Source organism: Pelodiscus sinensis, chromosome 9 (genome assembly GCF_052426305.1).
Source record: "Pelodiscus sinensis isolate ZL-2025 chromosome 9, ASM5242630v1, whole genome shotgun sequence".
NCBI classification, from domain to species: domain Eukaryota; kingdom Metazoa; phylum Chordata; order Testudines; family Trionychidae; genus Pelodiscus; species Pelodiscus sinensis.
In genome coordinates this window covers 63,222,274-63,241,722 of record NC_143060.1, presented here as the reverse complement: position 1 = coordinate 63,241,722, position 19,449 = coordinate 63,222,274, and the positions used below count along the sequence as shown (strand labels likewise).

Genomic DNA, 19,449 nt, shown 5'->3' with positions numbered 1-19,449 from the left:
CTCAAACAGCCCATGATCACATGCTTCTCTGCACCTTGGAACAGAGCCAGCTGGCTGGTACCCATGCAAGTGGAAAGCATACCTTGATCCAAACCTTGCTGGGGTCAGTGACTGACCTAAATGGGTTTGGGGTCAGGGCCAGTGGGACTGAGTACTCAATCCAACTCCCCTAGACATCCATGGGAGTCTTTTTCCTTCAGGAAACGGGTCCCTAAGGCAGTATCAAGTTCCTACAGTGCGAATGGAGTTATCTAGTGAGGATTCAAAAGCTACAATGATGCATGATTCAGGAACTCAGTGATGCAGCAAATTGTCATCCCACCCAGATATTTTCCCCTCCTTTCCTCCCTCCTGCTGTCCTTGGCCTTTTTATGCCCCCTTAGAAAGCTGTGCCTGTGGGTAATTTAGCAGTTGCCTTGTTTGATCTGTGAATGAAGCCGGCCCCTCTTTTTCTCCCGTCCTTCGCCCCTGCCATCACACCCAAGTTTCCCAACTTCTCCTTCCAAACGACATCCAAGAGAAAAACAAACCTTCCTACACAGATACTTTCTCATTCCAAAACTATGTGGGTCTGGTTCTTTTCTTCCTTCCTTTACCATGGATCTTGAATCCTGTGTCCTTTCATCGTGTATAAAAAACCCCCAACTGCTAATGTGTAAGCTAGATCACAGGAAATGGGTGTTGTGCTAAAATAACTAGAGCAGCGCACCTACAATTTCACTTGGCGATCTTACCGGATTGCGGTGATGCATTGTAGGGAACAGGACTGAGTGAAACATGATGAGCCCAATAATATTGGAATCTTGGGGATAGAGAAAGATGGTGTAGTGGAGGCTGAGCAGAGGGGGAGGAACACTGTCGTGAACCCTCCGAAAAGCAGCCAAATCAAACCACTGAAAAGAACGTCTCATTCCATCTCCTCAGAGACCCATTCGCTTTCTGCATGAACACAAAACCCCCTGAATTGCTTTGTTTATATGATCAGAAATGGAGGCGAGCAAGGCTCAAATACAGAGCAGCTTGCACAGACTTTTCATTCAGATCAGACTGACAGAACCCGATACGTCTCTAACTAAGAAAGAATTCCCGGCTTCGAGTCTGGTTAGTATGAAGACCTCCAGGAGGGAGAAGAGCTTCCAGGACCCTCGTCTGTGAATTCCCTTGGCTGTGGTACTCCCTGTCACAGCCCAGCTCGGGAAGGACATAGCCACAAACAGCTACAAGCAGGAACACTGGGGGGAGTTTTACTACCATCTTGCTGCTATCAACTAAGCCACGTGGCAAAACAAGTTTGGTTTGCTAGCCCCAGGTGCAGACTGTCAGTTTCTGGATTTACCGTGTGAGTCGACAGGACCTGAGTTTAAAATTTGCTTTAAAAAAATCAGGAGTGTGTGTCTGAAGATTATAAAATGACATCTCTAAACAAAATCATCACGATCGCCCAGGCTGCCATTGGACGTGGGAGACGCCAGTGTAATAGTACTGCGTAAAGGCGAAGGACGTCCCTGGTATAAAACGGGATGCGGGTCAGAATGGAGACCCCTAAGTGAAAATGTACTACATAGATCTAACCGCAACACACACACTCCACCGCCCACTTTCCCCCCCTAGAAATCTTTTGTTTTAGCTAAAAAATTCTATTATTTTGAATCAAGCCTCCCCAATTTGTTGTCAAAAATTAAGAAACTTCCACACACATTTGAAAGAAATGCCACATCAGACCAGGGCAACACCACCTGCCGAAGTCTGCACACAGCATGAAACAATAGCACGCAGAGGGGGGAACGATCCCATCCATTTCTGTGGTGGGTAAAACCAATGCTAGGCATGGTCCAACCACAATTGGAGTCCCTTTACATCTCCCCCTCCGTTCAAGCCTTGTAGGGCATGGAACATACATGGGCTGCGTCCAATATAATGAGTCCCCTACCCTGGCTGAGCCATTTGGGTGCTACAGTAATACATAAGCAGAACCATACAGCTCTTGGCTGTCTGGGGCTCCCATCCTGCCTAAATTTGTCCTGTCCCAGCTATTACTAAATCATGGCAGGACCCCAGTTGACTAAAGCGAGAGCTCTAGGTGTGAGATTGTCCACCCAGCCGGCTCTTTGCTCACCGCAACATCATCTTTTCCCTGCTCGCTGTGGAGAACTTCCTTCTGAGAGGACTGTCATTGGAACCAATTATAATTGGAACCATTGGTCCTTGTGGCCGACCCTCTTGAGCCTCACCGGGCCAATTGAGGGGCTCCTTGTAATGAGAGTTTCACAGCCCTTTCCCAGTGAGCAGCTTTGCAAACCCATTTGCTTTCTCCCTCCCCTCAGGTGATCCCCTTTGCTGCTGACTGTGACCAAGACGAGTGCACCTGCCGGGACCCAGCGGCCGAAGAGAATCAGTAACGGCATTGCAAGCAGCCTGTCGGCAAGGCAAGCGCCACAGGAATGAATGGGAAACCACCAGGGCCGGCGGGAGAGCGAAAGGCTGCTGGGAGGGGAAGAGGAAAGGGATCCGAATCACAACAGGACGATCTCTGCATGACATCGGGTACAGGCACCCACCCGTCCGAGGCGTCGCGAGAGAAGGGGTGTGAATGGTGAGAGACGGGGAAACAAACGAGGAGATGGCCAATAGAGAGCGGGACGACCCCTCGTTACACCCCCGACCCCTCTCTCACCCCCTTTCAGAACCAAAACCGAGACCCAGGGCCTTCGCCGAAGCCCAGGGAACTCGGCAAGGACGAGTCTTTCCGTTGACTCCAGCCAGCTTTGGATCAGGCTCCAGAGCCAAGAGTTGAGAAGCTGCCGTGGACACTTTATGTTACTGTATCAATGGTCTGTCACCGCTGAGTGTCCTGCTCTGAGTTTCCTCACTACTCACTTTCTCTACTGTCTAGGCTTCTTTTAGCAAGGTTGAGATAGTTGTGAGCTCGCAAATATTTAAACATAATTATATATATAGTTATATATATAATTATATATATCTATAATTTTGCTGTTTATTAAGCTGAGAAAGAATACCTTTTATAACACACGTGCTGCTGTGAAGTACAAACTATTGGAAAAGAAGTGAACTTGCCAGAATATGCTGGGAGGGAAAGGGAAACCGAGGCACACCAAGCAGGGGCTTTAATTCTACTGAGAGATGTCTTGCCAATAACCAACGTTAGGGGCAAATCCTGAGATGTACTGAGCATACACAGATCCCAGGGACCTCAGCGGGATTTGCAGGTGCTCCACGTCATTCAGAATTTGTCCCTAAGACGGTATTTATCCTTCAAAATGTACAATACTCTTGAATAGCTCCACCAAATACTACAGCTTACTATAGTCTTAGTACAGGATGGTTACCCTGGAATAGTACTGTGCTATCACTAGAGAATGCTTCATTATGGCCTATTACTCCAACATTTTCTAGGGTGGTTCTTAACACTAGAATACTCTAGTATGTGGGAGTATTCTAGAATACTCTCAGATAGGCCATTACTCCGGAATTTTCTAGTATGGTTCCTTACTCCAGATACTCTAGTGCAGGCCAATATTCCAGAACACTGTCGAAAAGCCCTCTCTCACGGGGTCATTGTTCTAGTCTCTGCTTTCGTCTGACTTTGTCTCTTCCCCCTTCAGTGGTTGGTGACCCAGGTTGGAAACGAACGTGCAAGAGCCAGGCAATCCGGAACATCCCATCTCATAGTCTGTAAAAAGATAAGATCCATCCTCCTTAAAATCCCTCTCTGGTCATGGGAGCTCTAGGATCCAAACTCGGTATAGGAAGCTTCTCGGAGGACTCTTGGGAGATGCTAAACCACTTCCCAAGAAAATTTGTCACCCTCTTGGTGTTTATTTTTCTGGTCTTCGTTGCCCTTCACTTACACCATAAAATATTACGAGGTCTCTTAGCCTGAACACGACCTTTTGTAGGTCACCAGTGACATAATGGAGATGAGTTTCTAACCAAGCATGAGGTCAACCAACAACATTAGGTCCCAGACTCAGACTTCCCGGACGTTCACATAAATGATTGGAATCAACCCATGATAGGCCGATGCCAGATTTGGGACTTAGGGCTAGTGAATTACTCTAGTGTGTGAGCTTTTCGAGCTGGAGTTTCGATGGGCCCTCGTTTAATTTCTAACCAATTTTTGGAATCATGTTCTAGAGGGAGGAAATTGATGAGACATGGAAAAGGGGGGTGGGGGAGAGGCGAGAAAAGGGATAGAAAGGTGAGGAAAGAGTAGGGAGAGAAAATGTGACGGTCTCAAGATATCCCTGCTGTGGCATTAGGGCTGAGGGAAAATTGACCAGGGATTTTCCTTTGACAGTGGAAGGTTGTTAGAACGAGCAAATTGTGGAGTCTGTCTTGACCAGGCCCATTTCAATGGGGAAATCCTCCTCTGGCTGCCCAGCACATGGAAGGAGAGTGACTCTGTAGGGCGTCAGAATGTCAGAGTCCAGCATGCAGTTGGCTCGTGCCAGCCTGTTCTTAAGGCACGTCAAAGGGGGCTCTTAAGGGCAACACCCTGCCCTACTGTGTAGAGCCCTGCAGCAAGTCCCATGGCTTGGTCTCTCCCCCTTTCCTGAGCTGGGAGGGGTAGGATACAGGATCAGATCCAGAGGACAGATGGAGGATGAGTTAATGTGTCACTTCACCCAACAGTAGGGCTACTCTGTTGAAACTGCCTTTTAGACCAAGCAGAATGGTTTGCAAGAGGCTCTGCTCTCAGTGGGAAATTGTGACTCAACACCTGACAACCAAAAAGCTTCCGTTTAAAATCTGTAAAATTGTTGTATGGATGCCTTGACATGGTGCCTCAGACCCTCATTACTCTCCGTGAGCAGCCCCATGTGGTGAGAAGGGACTCTTTATCATATTGGATCATGCCAATCTTGTGTCCCCCATGATACACTGCAGTCTGCTCTCTTGCAGAGCCGCTGTGGTATATTCAATGTCCATCTAGCAAAGTAGCCTGTCTCCTGACAGGGGCCAGTGTCAGGTGCTTCAGAGGGAGTGAACAGAACAGGACAGTTATCAGCAAATCTGTCTCTTGTCCAGTCATAGCTTCTGGCAGTCAGAGGCTTAGGACACCCAGAGCATGGGACTGCATCCCTACCCAACTTAGCTAATAGCCCTCGATGGACCTGTCCTCTATGAAAACATCTAGTTTTTTTTTAATCCATTTATACTATTAGCCTTCACAACATCCCCCAGCAGTGAGTTCCACAGGTTGACTGTGACTTGTATGAAGTAGTTCTTCCTTTTGTTATAAGCCCCCTGCCTTTTAATTTCACTGGACACCCACTGGTCCTTGTGTTTATGTGAAGAGGTAAATAGCACTTCCTTATTCATTTTCTCCACACCATTAATGATTTTATAGACCTCTATTGTATCTTACCTCCGTTGTCTCTTTTCCGAGCTGAAAAGTCCCAGTCCTCGTCATCTCTCCTCATATGGAAGACGGTCCAGACCCCTAATCATTTTTGTTGCCCTTTTCTGCATCTTCCAATTCTAATGTCTCTTTTGAGATGAGGCCAGAACTAACAGTATTCACAGCAGGGGCGTGCCATCTTTTATGAAGATGTTGAACAGCACTGGTCCTAGTAGAGATCCCAGAAAGATTCCATTATTTACCTTTCTCCATTCTGAAAACCGATCATTTATTCCTACCCTTTGTTTCGTTTCTTAGCACCAGTTACTGAACTCTCCTCTTATCCCACAATTGCTTATGAGCCATTCGTGAGGGACAGTGTCAAGGCTTTCTGAAAGCCCAAGTACAATATCATCAGAGATCACCCTTGTCCGCATGTTTTTTACCCCCTCCCAAAGCATTCTAATTGATTGGCGGGACATGATTTCTCTTTACAAAACCATATCGACTCTTCCCCAACAAATGATATACATCGGTGTTGGTTGGTTTTGTTCTTTACTGTAGATTCAAGCAATTTGCCTGATACTGAAGTTAGACTTACCAGTCTGTAATTGCCAGGATCACCTCTGGAGCCTTTTTTTAAAAATTGGCATCTCATTAACTGATACAAAAGCTGATTTAAAAATAGGTTACATGCCATAGTTAGTTCTGCAGTGTCATATCTGAGCTTCAGGACTCTTGGATGGAGAACATTTGGTTGGGGTGACTTATTACTGTTTTATTAATTTTTTCCAAAATCACCTCTAATGACACATCTGTCTGGGATAGTTCCTCAGATTTGGTATCTAAAAAAAAATGGCTCAGCACATTCACATTCGCTGCAGGGAAGACCATGAGCCAGACACATCAAGGAGTCTGGAGGTGAGACCCCTGACTTACAGCACCACGGAGATATTGCCATAGCATCGTTTTTCAAGGGTTTGGCCAACAATTTGCCATTTTTGAATTTTTACTGGAAAGTTGAATTTTTCCAAGGAAAGAATTGTTTTCCCAAGAGCCCTTCTCCACAGCCGTAGGAGGGGGCGTGCTGATGGGCCCGTCCCGCCCGTGACTGATTAGAATAAGGAGATGGGGCTGTAAAGTAGGGAATCCGCTGGTAGGAAGCTTTCTCTCGACAACTGCTCGCTGCCCAGCCCCCTCTGCCAAACAAGCTGCGTGGCGGCGAGAGGGAGAGGCAGCCCTGGCGTCAGTGAACAGAGCGCCGTTGACGGCAATGGAATGCCGGCTGCTCATACCGAGAATAAGGACCAAGCTCTTCCTGGCCGCACCTCTTGGGTTTGCTAGCAGAGCCCTGTACAGGTCGGCTCAGCTGGGCCCTGTGTTCGAGCGGCCACGCCCCTTTGGTGCATGTGTTGTGCCGACACAAGGCCCCAGCTCTAGCAGGTTCTCACTGCTGGGGGCCAGAAAGCAGGTTCAGACCCTTGCCCCACCAAAAAGGGGCCCGGTAGCTAGAATGCAGGGGGCCCAGTGACGACGCCACGTGCTCCAGCAGTGCTCTCACTGCGAGCAGCGGTTCAGCGGGGGCCATATTTTTTGCATCAGCACTGATCTGCCGTGAGGGATGAAGGTGATGAGGGATGAAGTTGAGCCTCAGGGTTTGGGTGACCACCCAGAGAAAGGGACGCCTGTCGTAACCTCCTTGGGCCGTGGCACTGAGCTAGACTCGCTCGGGAACCAGCTGTGCTGCGAGCCGGAGAAGCCTTGGTTACCTGAACTCTCCCGAGGTCAGTAGCCTTCCACGCCCAGTGCTGGCCAAGCAGAGCTGTAGCCGCTCACAGAGCAGGAGTGGCCCTGTGCGCCGGTGGGGGTGCTGCAGAACTGCTGCTCGGGTTGAGGATGTGTGGAGTAAGGGTGCCACTTAGTGGGGAGAAGAGAGAATGTCAAACAGCTGCCTCCTACCACCTCTGTCCTTCCCAGCCTGACGGCAGTAGGCGCTGCAGGCTGATGCAGGGGAGGAATTGTGAAAAGCTTTGCCCGGGGTTGTGTCCCTAATGGGCGTGTTTAGCACATGCCTGCCGTGGGCAGCCACGAGCGTGTTATACGGTAGGCGGAAAGGACAGGGGAGGGGATGCTGAGGGGTAGGCAAGCCAGGCAGCGTGCCAGGCTATGGGCCAGGGGAGAACAGCTGGGAATTCCGGGAGAGAGTTTGCATCCATGAATCAATAGCTTTTCTGTCACAAGACTCATTCTTCTGTAGCAACACTGAGCGTTTGGTTGCCTGAGGGTTTCATTCACAACTGAGACTGCTGCTATTTTTTTTGTATTTGATAATTATTTTTTATAAAAATCTATGGAAATAAATAATCTCCCCTCCTCTGCCTCTTCCTCCTTGTTGCATGCAATTGGTGGCGCCCAGCATGATGCTGCAGGGACACACGTGTCTGTCTATAGTCCACGTGGTGGCTCCCAGATATGTGCTGTGGCCGGTGCTGGTGGGTTTACCATGGAGACGAGCTGGGTGCAAGCCCTAAAATCTGGACCAAGATCCAGGGTGCCACTCGCTCCTGTTTCCAGGGGTGTAGTCTGGCTGAGTATAGAGGCCAAAGAGACTTCTCAGAAGATCACGGTGCGTGGTTGCTGTCTGTCCGTCCCTCACCTCGCCTTGCTTGTAAGGCAGTATCCACAAGTGATTTGGGCACCCTCGTCGCCCACACAGAGCCAGGGCCTTTCACATGCACTGGTGTAAATCAGGAGTAAGGCCACTGACGTTACAAACCGGTATGAGATCAGAACAAAACTGGCTGCGGTAGCGCACCTTAGTAGCAAAAGGCAGCATACGGACTGGGCCTGTGTCCCTCTGGGATTCTTTTCTTAATTAGGATTTACTATTTAAAAGCACACTCAGCATAACCTTCCTCTGGCCCCTTTGCCCCAGGATGAGCAAACTGCGATCCCAGCCAAAACTGCTTTCTAAATAGTACAGCTGGCCCTGCGCCAAACCGTTCCAAAGTTCCCAAAGCGTGGGGAAGGGTTCAAGGCCTGGAGTGTGGTTCTGCCCCAGCCTTACCAAAGGGAGGTGCGAGCCACGGGTCAGGGAGTGGAGCAGGAGGGATGAGCACTCCGCTTGCTCCACCCTAGGAAGGATTTTTCCAGCAGGGCGGGGTGAAAGGCCCATGAGCTGGAGTGGTGACTCTCTTTCATTACTGCTTTGTGCAGCCCATCGGTAGTCACAGCCTTGCGGGGGAGAGATCTGATCCCGACAGACTGGGGACCAAAGGGATGCGGCAATATTAGAGACGACAGTGTAGAGAGGAGATTGGGTGGGTGGCAAAATGCAGCTTGCTGCTCCATGGAGCCTGGAACCTCTTTCGGGAGGGGCAGTGCCTGCTGTCCGCCTGGGCCTTGCAGAGCGCGCCGCACTGTGCGCATGGCCTTGTAGCACGTCTCAAGCCAGGTTTTTTCCAGCTCCGGTTGGGGGTGCGGGCTCTGAGATGGAGAGGAGGGGCTGGGACAGAGGAGGCTCCGGGGCCAGGCCCGGCCATGGTATCTATGGGCACTATTGGAACGGCTAGTAACCAATTCATTACCCCCCCCCCCCACCGCTCCTTTTTCACAATGCCAGAAACGCCCTCGCGTTCAGTTGCTGCAGGGCAAAGGGGGACCCAGCGCACTCTGCATGCGCTGCAGGGACTTTGCCTCCAGGGGAACGGCTGGTCCCGTTGGAGTGGTTAGGAAGGTGCTTAATCTGGCTCACGATGGGCTCGTGGCAACGGGCGGGAGGGCAGGCTTGGCGTGCCAAGGCAGGGAAGCTGCAGTCTGAACAGTTACTCTAGTGCCAAAAGTGACCTCGAGGGGACCAAAACGCTAAACAAACATTCCCATTTACCAAAGCCGCAGCTTCCTAACAGCTCCTTTTAATAGCCGGTTAAATCTGCATCTGGATTTTTACAGTGTTACAATTATTTTTTTAAACCCTTTTTTACATAATACTGAAAGTCCTTATGGTTTTGCCACGGCCCCCTCCCACTTTCTATCTACAGTAGCAAAACACCACAGAGGTCTAATAGAACAGCCAGGAACAAGACCGGTAGTAATAATAATAATACTAATAAAAAACCCAAACAGTCCAAACCATCTTCGTGTTAAATCACTGCACGACGAGGAAAAGAGATGGATGCTAGTACCGCGGTACGGCTACAGCCAAGAAAACAACGTAGCGGTTTCTCCCCCGTGAATCGTCCACCGTAAAGTCAGGAGGAAAAAAGGGGCAAAGGAGACTGGGGCCAGGCATATACTCCAGCCTCCATTTGGTTGGCACATGGGCAGATGCCAACTTTTGAAGGGTTAATACTTTGTTAATGGCCTTTGTCATTTTTCCAAACATCTATCAGGCGACAGCTACACTGTGGCAGTTTTTCGGACGAGGAAATGCAAATCTCACACATTTGCATATTCTCTTCCGAGCCTCTGGGGCCTGTTGGCGGAAACACCCCGTTTTGCACAAGGTCCTGTAAACCTCATTTCTTGAGGAATAAGGGCTCGTGTGCAAAGCGGGGTTTTTTCCCCTGACAAATGGCCCCATCTACACCGGGCTTTTTATCGCAAAAACCTCAGTTCGAGCTGCGGCTCGGTGCCGCCCTCCTGCGGGTGCGTGATGCTGGGTGAACAAGGCCAGGCCCCTCTCCGCCGCTGGCTACCTTGTGTGAGCGCCTGGGGGGGGGGTGTGTGTTCAGCACCCAACAATACAGCTGTGTCTACATTGGCGCGATCTTGCGCAAAAGCAGCTGCTTTTGCGCCAAAACTTGCTGCCTGTCTACACTGGCCGTGAGTTCTTGCACAAGAACTCTGACGCTCCCGCTCAGGAATAAGCCCTTTTGTGTAAGTGTTCTTGCGCCAGAGGCCAGTGTAGACAGGCAACATGAACTGCTTGCACAAGAAAGCCCTGTGGTTAAAATGGCCATCAGAGCTTTCTTGCGCAAGACAGCGTCTACACTGGCAAGGATGCTCTTGCACAAAATCATGCCCGTATAGACGTAGCCTACATGTTCCGCCTAGCGAGCGGCTCCCGTCATTCGAATCACTAACCCAGCACCTGCCACCTGTGCTGGCCCCACAACCCAGCGGCTGGGCCCACAGCGGTGGGGCAGAGTGGAACATTCTGCTGCAACGCCAAACCCCAGCTCCTTCGGCCTTTAGGAAGGGAACGGGCCGAGGCGCTGGCGCGCACAGTGGGCACCAGGGCTGGAGCTGCGCCTGGTCTGCCCACGGCGTGGACTAGTGACCCAATTAGGCCTTTGCCATGTCTAGACGCTGTGATCACACAGAGGGGCCATCTCGGGAAGGCAGGGCCGGCTGGCGGGGGCTTGGTGATGCAAGTCATTCCAAATGCCACGAGCAGCAGCCACCTGGAAACGGCCGGGAAGCCCAGTCGCAAGCCACAGGCGGGAGAAATCAGTTGCCTAGCAGGTGGGAGAGCCCCACGGAGGGGGGGGGAGAGGGGGAGAAGAGTTCTTAGCAGAATCTCACCCCCCAGGCTGGCCTCCTCCACTGCTGCACCTGGGAAGTGCCAAAAAGGTAAGAGCCTGCTAGAGAGGAAAAGTCTCTTCTAGCTCTGCCGTGGGGGGCGGGGGGGAGGCGCATTGCTTGGTGAGCAACAACCTCACTCCTGGGCCAAAGCTGAACGTGTTCAGGGGTCCTTCAGCTCCGGCCGCTCTTGCCCAGCCCTTGGGCTGCTCAGCGCTAGCCAAAGCTGTCCAGGCATTTGCTGGAAAGAGCATCAGAATAAATCCAGGTGGCTTGGCTCAGATGCTCCCTCACCGAACCCAGGACCGTGCCCGACAGCAAGTGCCGGATCTGCCTTCAAGGTTACTGCGCAGCTGGGCGAGGGCTGCGCCAGCCCAGCGCGGCAGGGAGAGACACAGCGAAGCGGGACGGGGCCGGGTAGTTAGAACACCCGGGCCCCTGCACAAACCAGCCCTCAGGGCCGGAGCACCGTGGGGCTCCTAAAACCGCACTGCTGTTCCCCCAGCTGTGTTAGCCGGGCAAGTGCAGCATGGGAGGCATTTCACACACCAGGGAGGGTGCAGCGCTGGGAGAGCTGCGACCATCCAGGGTAGCAGCTGGGACGTGCACACGGGGACCCCCTATCGCAGACTTTGTTTTGCACGGGGACCTGGCTGGCTGCATTTATCATTTCGCCGTTACGCGGCCCAGCGATGCTCCAAGGACCGGACTGGCTACTCCTAGCTGCTCTAGGCTAGCCGGAGCCCAGGTCTGCGTGCCCAACTGGCAAGCAGTTATAATGCCTGTGTTGCACCAAAGGGGATTTCTCCTGCCTCTGCCTGTCTGAGAAAAGGGGAGGAAGAGAGCGGACCCGTCTCAAAATGCTCTGGGCAGATAGGCAACCCCCGTTCTGTAACACCGCTGGCTGTGGGCCGGAGCCCTTCTCTTCAAATCAGGTACAACACACACAGATGGGTGGCCTTGGCACGTAGTGGGAGGAAAGGTGGCTGGCAGGAAAACGACGTGTGGGCTCAGGGAACTCCCGTCAGCACCAAAGTATTAAAAGGCGCTTCTGTTTTGAAAGTCGAAACACCCGTTCCAGCGCGGGCCCCGGGGGCAGGGCTCAGTTGTTCCACAGGAAACGTTCTCAGCTGGCAAGGTCAATGGGGTTCTCTCTCCCTGCCACCTGCGTAGCCTCAGCCCCGGCCGGGGGTGGCCTGTTGTTGGTGCCACTGGACTGCAATTGCACTAACCCCAGGCTCCCATACTCACCCCCGTGCTGATGGGAGGTTAAAACTGCCCCACGGTGCCTAACCGCAGGGCTGGAGCCGTGTGCAGCAAGGCCGCTAGGCACAGCCCTCGGGTGAGTCCCTCCCGCGGCACTAGCAGCACAGAAGAGCAGCCCGATTCCGGGGGAGGTGTTAGAAAAGCTCTTGCAAAGCTGGGCCTGCACATCTCCAGCCCTTCGGGCAGCTGCTCCCAGGGGCCTGCTCGCGGCTCTGCCTTCCACACTAGGCGGGGGGTCCCTGCTGCACAGTGGAAACGCGCGCACGGTTCTTGGCCCCCCTTCCACATCCTATGGTCACGCCGCGTGGCCCCTTGGGAGAGTTGGTACCAGGGAAGCGGCTCTGGGGGTAAGTGCTCCCCCAACAGCTCCATTAGCTCCCCCCAAATGCGGCCCGGCTCAGCAGCTGTTTACTGTGGCAGAAAAGGGAGACCTGCGTCCCACAAGTCTGCTCCAGTGCAAGGGACACGTCATCAGTGCCCCCTGTGAGCTGTGCCCTTGTGCGGCCGCTGAGGAGGAATTCCAGTGCCGCCCAGCTGATAGAGGGCTCACAGCTAGATTTGTCTTTCTCCGAGTGGTGCACATTCACACATGCCTCGGTGCACACAACAAAATGCATTCCACACATGGGTGGAAAAATTCGAGAGGACCTTGCCTGTTAGTCAACGGGGCAGTAACAGTGACCACAGGGCCATGCTACGTGGGGCTGACTACACACTGGAAGGGCCTCGCAGAGCCAAGACTAGGGACTCCATGATCAAGGGATGGTGGTGAGGGATGCTGCAAACCCACCCTGCCCTGGGACGGGTTGAAGTTTATTTATTGCTGGTGCAGGCTGCAGCTTGTGTTATATACCTGAAGCAATGGGTCGGGGGGGGGGGGTGTTCAGATTGAATCTCAGGCCTGTGTCCCCACCGGGAAGAGAGCTACGGCTGCCATATTGCTGCCTGGCGTTACTGGAGAGGCTGGGTTATTAATTCTAGCGCGGAGACTCCTCTCTCTGCCCTTCTGCTATTTTGTTCTCTTTGGAAACTGAGGCTCATGCTGCGCGGGGCACACGGGGGAGGCAGGGGTTGGGAGAAAGGGCCGGGACCGTTACAAGTGGATCTGTCATTCCGGAGCATGAATTCACCTCCCCAGTCCAGGGAACCTCTGGCTAAAACGAGCAAAACAAACCAAGAAGGGGGGCTCGCACGGCCTTCCCGGCCTGGGCTCGCTTTGGAGAGTTCAGCCAGCGCCTCCGTTTCCACGGAGACACCCCCACAAGGGCTCTTCCCGCCCGCTGGCGCCGGCGTGCCTCAGTTGTCCCTGTCCCCGTAGTCGTTGTAGAGGACGCTCAGCGCTTGCTCCTCGCAGGTCTTCTTGAGGTCCCGGCTCAGCTCCGCCCAGTTGAGCCCGTAGGGCTTGATCTCGCTGTAGCGGCAGGCCAGGTAGCGCAGCGACGCGCGCTGGAGGCCGATCTTGGGCTCCTGAAGGAGGCTGCTGCACCAGCCGCTGAGGTCCCCCAGCTGCGAGAGGATGAGGCCGGCCTTCCTGCAGACCCAGCGGGAGGAGGGGGAGGGAAGAGAGAAGCAGGGGAGGTTAGACAGGCCCGGGGGAAGGAGACCAGCCCCGCGGCAGAGGGAGTCACGCGAGCAGCCTAAATCTCCGTGCGACCTGAGCCCGTCTCTGCCCAAGCGGGCAGCCTGGATCCGCGCCAATGCTGAGGATGAAAAGCAACGCGGGCACCACCCCCGCTGGAGGCCGGCCTGGCAGCCATAGGCAGTGCGTGGGGGGAGGGGATGAGGGGTCGCGCGCCCCTAGATTTTAACGGCCGAAGCCAGATGCCTTTGCCTGCCAACAGGCTTCAGTCCCCCTCAGGCTGCTAGTCACGCAGCGGGTCTCTGAGGGAGCAGGACCAGAGGCCCCCCCGACCGTAAGCCAGGAGCGGAGGCCGCACGTCGGAGCAGGGCAGAGCGGAGAACCCAGGACGGCCCCACGGAGGAGTCCGAGGCGCTGCGGGCCCCCCCGAAGGAACCGCTCTGAGCTGCCTGTTCCCATGCAGAAGGCTGACGAGCAGGTCTGCCGGCTCTGGAGGCCGAGGGAGGGCGCGAGCATAGAGCGGAAGGGAACCAGGCCGCCAAAGGCTAGGCCGGCGGCTGTGGAGGAACCAGAAGAGGAGCCGTGATGTGGTGCGGGGCCCCCAGATCTGCCCCTCCTCGCAGAGCGGGCAGGGGCCTGTGAACCGGGCCGGCCGGCTCTGCGCCCTGGAGCTGCCGAGCTGAATGAAGGCTGCCCCGCCCCCCCGGCACAGTGGCAGAACGCCCCACCACACGCTCACCAGCCACCTCGCAGGCTGCCACGTGCTGGGTCTGAGGCACCAAGGTAGCGGGCTGCCTGTTCCAGACCCCCTCTAGCACCTTCCCTCAAGCCTGGACTGGCGGGGTGGGGCCTCCTACGAGCCACTTGGCCAGCAGTGCAGCAGCTCCGCATTCCCCAGGCAGCTGGCACCACAGCAGGGAGCCCTCAGGGCCTAGGCCAGAGACCTGCAAGATGCCCATTCATGTCAGTGGGCGCTGGACCAGGCACTAACACCCGCTGTTCATCTGTGGGATGCAGCTTGTCCCTCCACGCGTGCTCCGGAGGGCGGGAACGGCCCAGGCCTAGCCCAAAACCTCTCACTTCGGACCAGCACGGCCTCCTGCAGCACGGCCGCCAACGCCGCCACGAGCGCAGGCCGACCGCGCGCGCCCAAGGAGAGCAGGGGGTGAAGCGGCTGCCTCCTGACAGCTCACCCAGAGCGGGCTGGGTTATTCTCCGGGACGGGGCGGGAGCTGCCCAAGGAACGCTCCGCCGGCGATAGGATGCCACCGGCAAACGACCGGTCCTGTTCACCGCAGCAGAGGCTCAAAGCCAGATCCGTCCTCCCCCTAGACCTCTGCGGCCGCCGCGCCGTTCTCCTCTCCCACGGCACGAGCATCAGCCGCTCACTTCGCGCCCGCACGTGTCCGGGGCCGACGTGACCCGCCAGCATCTCCCGCCCCTTCGCTCGGGAACTCCAACCAACCCGGCAGCAGGAGTCAGCGCCGACCTTGTCCCGCCTGCTTTGCCACACACCAGGCCGTCCGCCTCCGCCAGGGCCAATACGGGCACCTCGGGGGCTGAGCGGGGAAGTGCCCACCCCAAAGAATGGGGTGAGAATGACGCTTGGTCCCTACCGCCCGGGGCTCAGTCTCTCGACAGGAGACGGAGGAAGAGCAGCAGGAAACCTGGGGGGTCCGGATGTGCCAGTAAAACACCAGCCCTCCCCCGGCAGGGCTCGCGCCCAGAGATGCCAACAGCCGTGCCCCGAGCGGTTCTCTACAGGAACCGAACCTTGTAGAGACGCTGCAACCCTCTCCCCGGGCACCTAACCGCTCAGCCAAGCTGGCGAGGCTGGGAACCCCTACGCTTTCCATAGCTGGGAGGAGGGGGGCTCTCTTCCCCTCTGTACAGCTTTGGGGGTGCTGCCGGGGGCTGTCTTTGAATCTCTTCTGGTGGGCCCAGACCCCCGCCCCGCGAGCGCAGACAGGCCTCATCCGGGGCAAGGAAGGCTGCCGTGGGACGAGCTGCCCAGCAGCGGATTCGCAGACGGCCAGCGAACGGGCAGGGCGGGGCAGCAGGGGATGCGCCGTGAGTACCTGGAGCCCGAAGGGGGCGCAGCGTCTGCGGGAGCAGGAAGGAAAGCCGGCCTCGCATTCACCCGGCCGGTCTCTGCTCTCTCGCTGGGGTTACCGGTGGGACTGGCCCGTCCCTGCGCTGTCCCCTATTCCTGAGGATCTTTCACCCAAACGGAACCAGCTGCTGCAGGTCGGAGCTCCCTGCTCCGGCACCCTTGGGACCGGACCAGTCCCGAAGGAGGGAATTTGCCAGACCAGGGGGAATCATTGCTAGGCCCCCTGCTCCCAGCCCCACTGGTCCTGCCACCGCTTCCCCAGCAGGGCTCCTGGTCCTACCGCCCAGACACCGGCCCTCCCGCCGCTGGACTCCCAGTCACCAGGGCCTCTGGTCCAGGAACAGAGTCCCGGTTAGAGAGGTTCAAGTCCCTCTTCTCCCGGAATTTACATTGATCCTCCCTCTGCAGCCTCAGGAAGTCACATCCACAAGGGGCGGGCTGGGAGACTCAGTGGCCATTCCCTCGGTGTCCCCTACCACCGGGCCTAGTGCCGGTCCGGAGCAGTCCTTCCTGGGAAGGGGGTGCCGCAAATGCCACTTGCCCTCCCTGGGGCACAGGACAGTGCTGCTCGCAACAGCCCGGCGTCCGGCCCTTTGGGCTGCTGATCTCCCTTGGGTCGGGTCGCCCTGCAACACCCTGGACTGCGTGGCACCCCGGCTGCGTGGTTCCAAGGCTGCCTGCTTTCACGGCACCAGCACCCATGGGACAGCGATGGGCTCCAGGCGAGCCTCCCTTCCCGCTGCCTCTGCTGCTGCCCGGCGAGACAGCAGCTATGGCCAAGCTGCAGGGAAACGCGAGAGGCTGGGTGGGAGAGGAGGGGGGAATTCCCGTGTTCCGCGTGGCTGTAAGGCAAGCGGGTCTCTGCCCTGCCTATGGAGGCTGCAGGCCTCCCCATCTGTACAGCGCCGAGCGCCACGAGAACTTGTGTCGGCCGGTCGGTGCCACGGACATAACGTGGCAAATCCAACCTTCCCGCGCTACAGCCTGGCGCCACGGCTTACCTGGGGCCCAGCTCGTCTTCGCACCGCCAGGTGAACTCCCCGAAGCTCTCGTAGTGCTGGTTGTAGTGGTAGAGGACCCGGTGCAGGCTGGGCGAGCCTAGGTCCAGCAGGGTGTTGTAGGCCGTCTGCTGCTCCTTCCCGCTGGTGTAGCCATTGAAGAGGTTGTAGATCTTGTCCGCTATTTCTGGAGGGGGAGCAGAGAGGAAAGAAAAGCAGCATCCAACCGGGTCAGCAACCAAGGTAAGAATCTGGGACCATGAGCCAGAACCCGCTGGAGTCCGGAGCAAGCTCTTTGTGATCTAGGGCCAGGACCCACCCCGGCATCCTGCAATTTCCACCCTGTCACCAGCTCACACGCGAAGGGCAGGACAGTGGATTTCCCAGCCTGGATTAGCCCTGCAGTGCCCCATGCCCAGTGGCATGTCTCTGACAGTGGACGATACCAGCTGCTGGAGAGGGAGGCGCCAGGAACCCTGCACCAGGCAGTTATGAGACAACCTGCGCCCTGACGCAGGAGGGTTGCTGTCCCTGTCAAAGCTGGTGGACACTATATTGTTTCACGCCAGCCACAGACATGTCCACCCCCGTGGCGACCAGGGGTGTCAATCTGCAGTCGAGTACACGATTAACCCAGAAACCTGGGCTTATCAGTTAATCTTATCGACTACACGCACTCCCCCACCCCTTGCTACCTCTGAACCAGAGGCAGCAGCAGGGGGAGGGACGGCAGGGGAGGCTGCCACGGAGCAGCCTCTGCCCTCGGCGGGCCAGGCTCACTGCAGACTAAGGATGTTAAGTATCGGGTAACTGACTCATGGGATAGTCGCCAGCTGATCCCGGGCTCTGTGGGGCGCGGCCGCTTTGAAATACCCCCCTCTTCTCTCCCACCCCTGGCTGCCTCTCTCTGATAGAGGCAGCAAGAAGGGGGAGGAGCGACTGGTAGACTATCCGCTAAGCATTTGCTTAGCGGATAGTCGACTAGTCCTTCACAGCCCTACCACAGACAGAGGCTGCTCTGTGAAATGCCAGCACAGCCTCTGTCCACAGGGAGCTTGGACCTCCTGTCGCCAGGGGCTGGTGCCATCCCGCGCTTCTGCCTCTGATACAGGCAGGAGCTGGTCTGCACGGGGAACTGGTTTTTAAACTAGCTCCCCTCGCAGACTGGCCCCACCGGTCCTCCTGCCTTGGATACAGAGGCAGCAGCGGGAGCGGGGCCAGAGTGCGCTGGCTGCCAGCCCTGCCCCAGGGGCTCTCGAACAGTCGTGCAACCAATACACTTGTGCGATTCCACGACTGTTCGCTTAATCGCTAACGTCCCTCGTGGGGACCTTCCTAACACTCTGCCACCAGCCCGAACGGCCAACAGCAGGACGAGCTGCCATCCACTGGCCTCGTTCCTAACCCGGGCCTGGGAGAGGCCGCGTAAGCCACTGACGGCTGCTGAGTGGGAACGGAACAGGTTTATTCACAAGGGTACGGCTGTCACCCCATCCCCCGCTCGTTACCTCCCCCCGAAGCACGACGAGCTCTTCCTTCCAAACCAACACGCTCGTCCCACCCGTGCAATCCAGACTCCCAGAGCCTCAAACAAGGCTCTGCCACGGTACCGCCAAGGGCTGTGCACCCTCAGGCAGTACCGCCATCCAGAGAGCCCCAAGCCCCAGGAGATCACATGCACCGAGCCCCAACCGGCTGCTCCGTTCTCATCCCGCGGCGTCGGCATTAAGGCGGTGCTCTAGGTTGGCACGGACACAGACGGTGACCAAGGCCCAGAACCGAAAAGAGGTTTAGGTGCTTAGCTCCCCGAGGACGCAGCCAGAGTTCCTCTCCAAACGGTCCTACCGTCTGACCAGCCACCGAACTAGGGCCGGGCTGGAGCAGAGAAGTTCAGATCCAGCCCCAAACACCACCAGTGTTTTGGGGCTGGTCAGGTCTGGAGTTTCAGATGCACCTGTCACGGGGATGCCGTAGGCCGCCAGTCTGGGTCAGCGACTGATCCATCCCTCTCCAGGGCCAGGCACACCTACGATGGGGCCTGGGCGAACCCTTTCAACTAGCCTAACCTAAAAGCACAGTGGGGCTGCTGTGTAGTCGTGCTCTGACAATCCACTTCGCCGTGTCAAACCAGGGCTGCACTGCCCCCCCCAAACCGCAACGGGTACCTTGAGCCTTCACGTCATCCACCACCGGGCAGGGGGTCTTGACCGTCACGTCGCTTGACCTGGAGCGTCTCCCGGTGTTATCGACTCCCCAGAGCGTGAACCTGGGGGAGAGGGACGCTGTTATGGCAGCACCGAGACGGCAGACACGGCTCACACGCCCGGACACGCCAGTGCACATGGCAGGTGCCCATCAGGAGGAACGTAGGCAGCTGCCCTACCATGCGTGTCACTTCACTCTGCTCGACACAGGCGCCCACGCCGGCCTGGCTCCTCCTGGCCTGCTCTCTGCCATCCACGGAGCATGGAGATTCCCTCGGCAGCTGGGCCACGACTGCCAATGGGAACGAGGCCCCGCCGGGGCGGCTGAGGGGGATCCCCTCGTGCAGCTGAGCCTGGCTTGCCCCTCTACTGACACAGCTGGGGGATAAAACACACCTGCCCCC

At 56.2% G+C, this 19,449-nt stretch overlaps 2 protein-coding genes across 4 annotated transcripts in view; one reads left to right on the top strand and one right to left on the bottom strand.

Moving 5' to 3' along the window:
* PAPPA2 (pappalysin 2) overlaps positions 1-7,725 on the top strand; it is a 146,260-nt gene extending 138,535 nt beyond the window's left edge. Inside the window, exon 22 of the mRNA XM_075936896.2 lies at positions 2,325-7,725. Within this exon, the coding sequence (XP_075793011.2) occupies positions 2,325-2,399 (75 nt within the window). The 3' untranslated portion in view covers positions 2,400-7,725. The remainder of the gene's footprint in view (positions 1-2,324) is intronic.
* A 5,621-nt stretch (positions 7,726-13,346) lies between these two features.
* ASTN1 (astrotactin 1) overlaps positions 13,347-19,449 on the bottom strand; it is a 145,368-nt gene continuing 139,265 nt past the window's right edge. For all 3 annotated transcript variants that reach the window (XM_075936893.2, XM_075936892.2, XM_075936891.2), the window contains exons 21-23: positions 19,007-19,107; positions 16,845-17,028; positions 13,347-13,682 (exon numbers count right to left, since the gene is read on the bottom strand). In XM_075936893.2, coding sequence (XP_075793008.2) covers positions 13,448-13,682; positions 16,845-17,028; positions 19,007-19,107 — 520 coding nt within the window. In that variant the 3' untranslated portion in view covers positions 13,347-13,447. The remainder of the gene's footprint in view (positions 13,683-16,844; positions 17,029-19,006; positions 19,108-19,449) is intronic.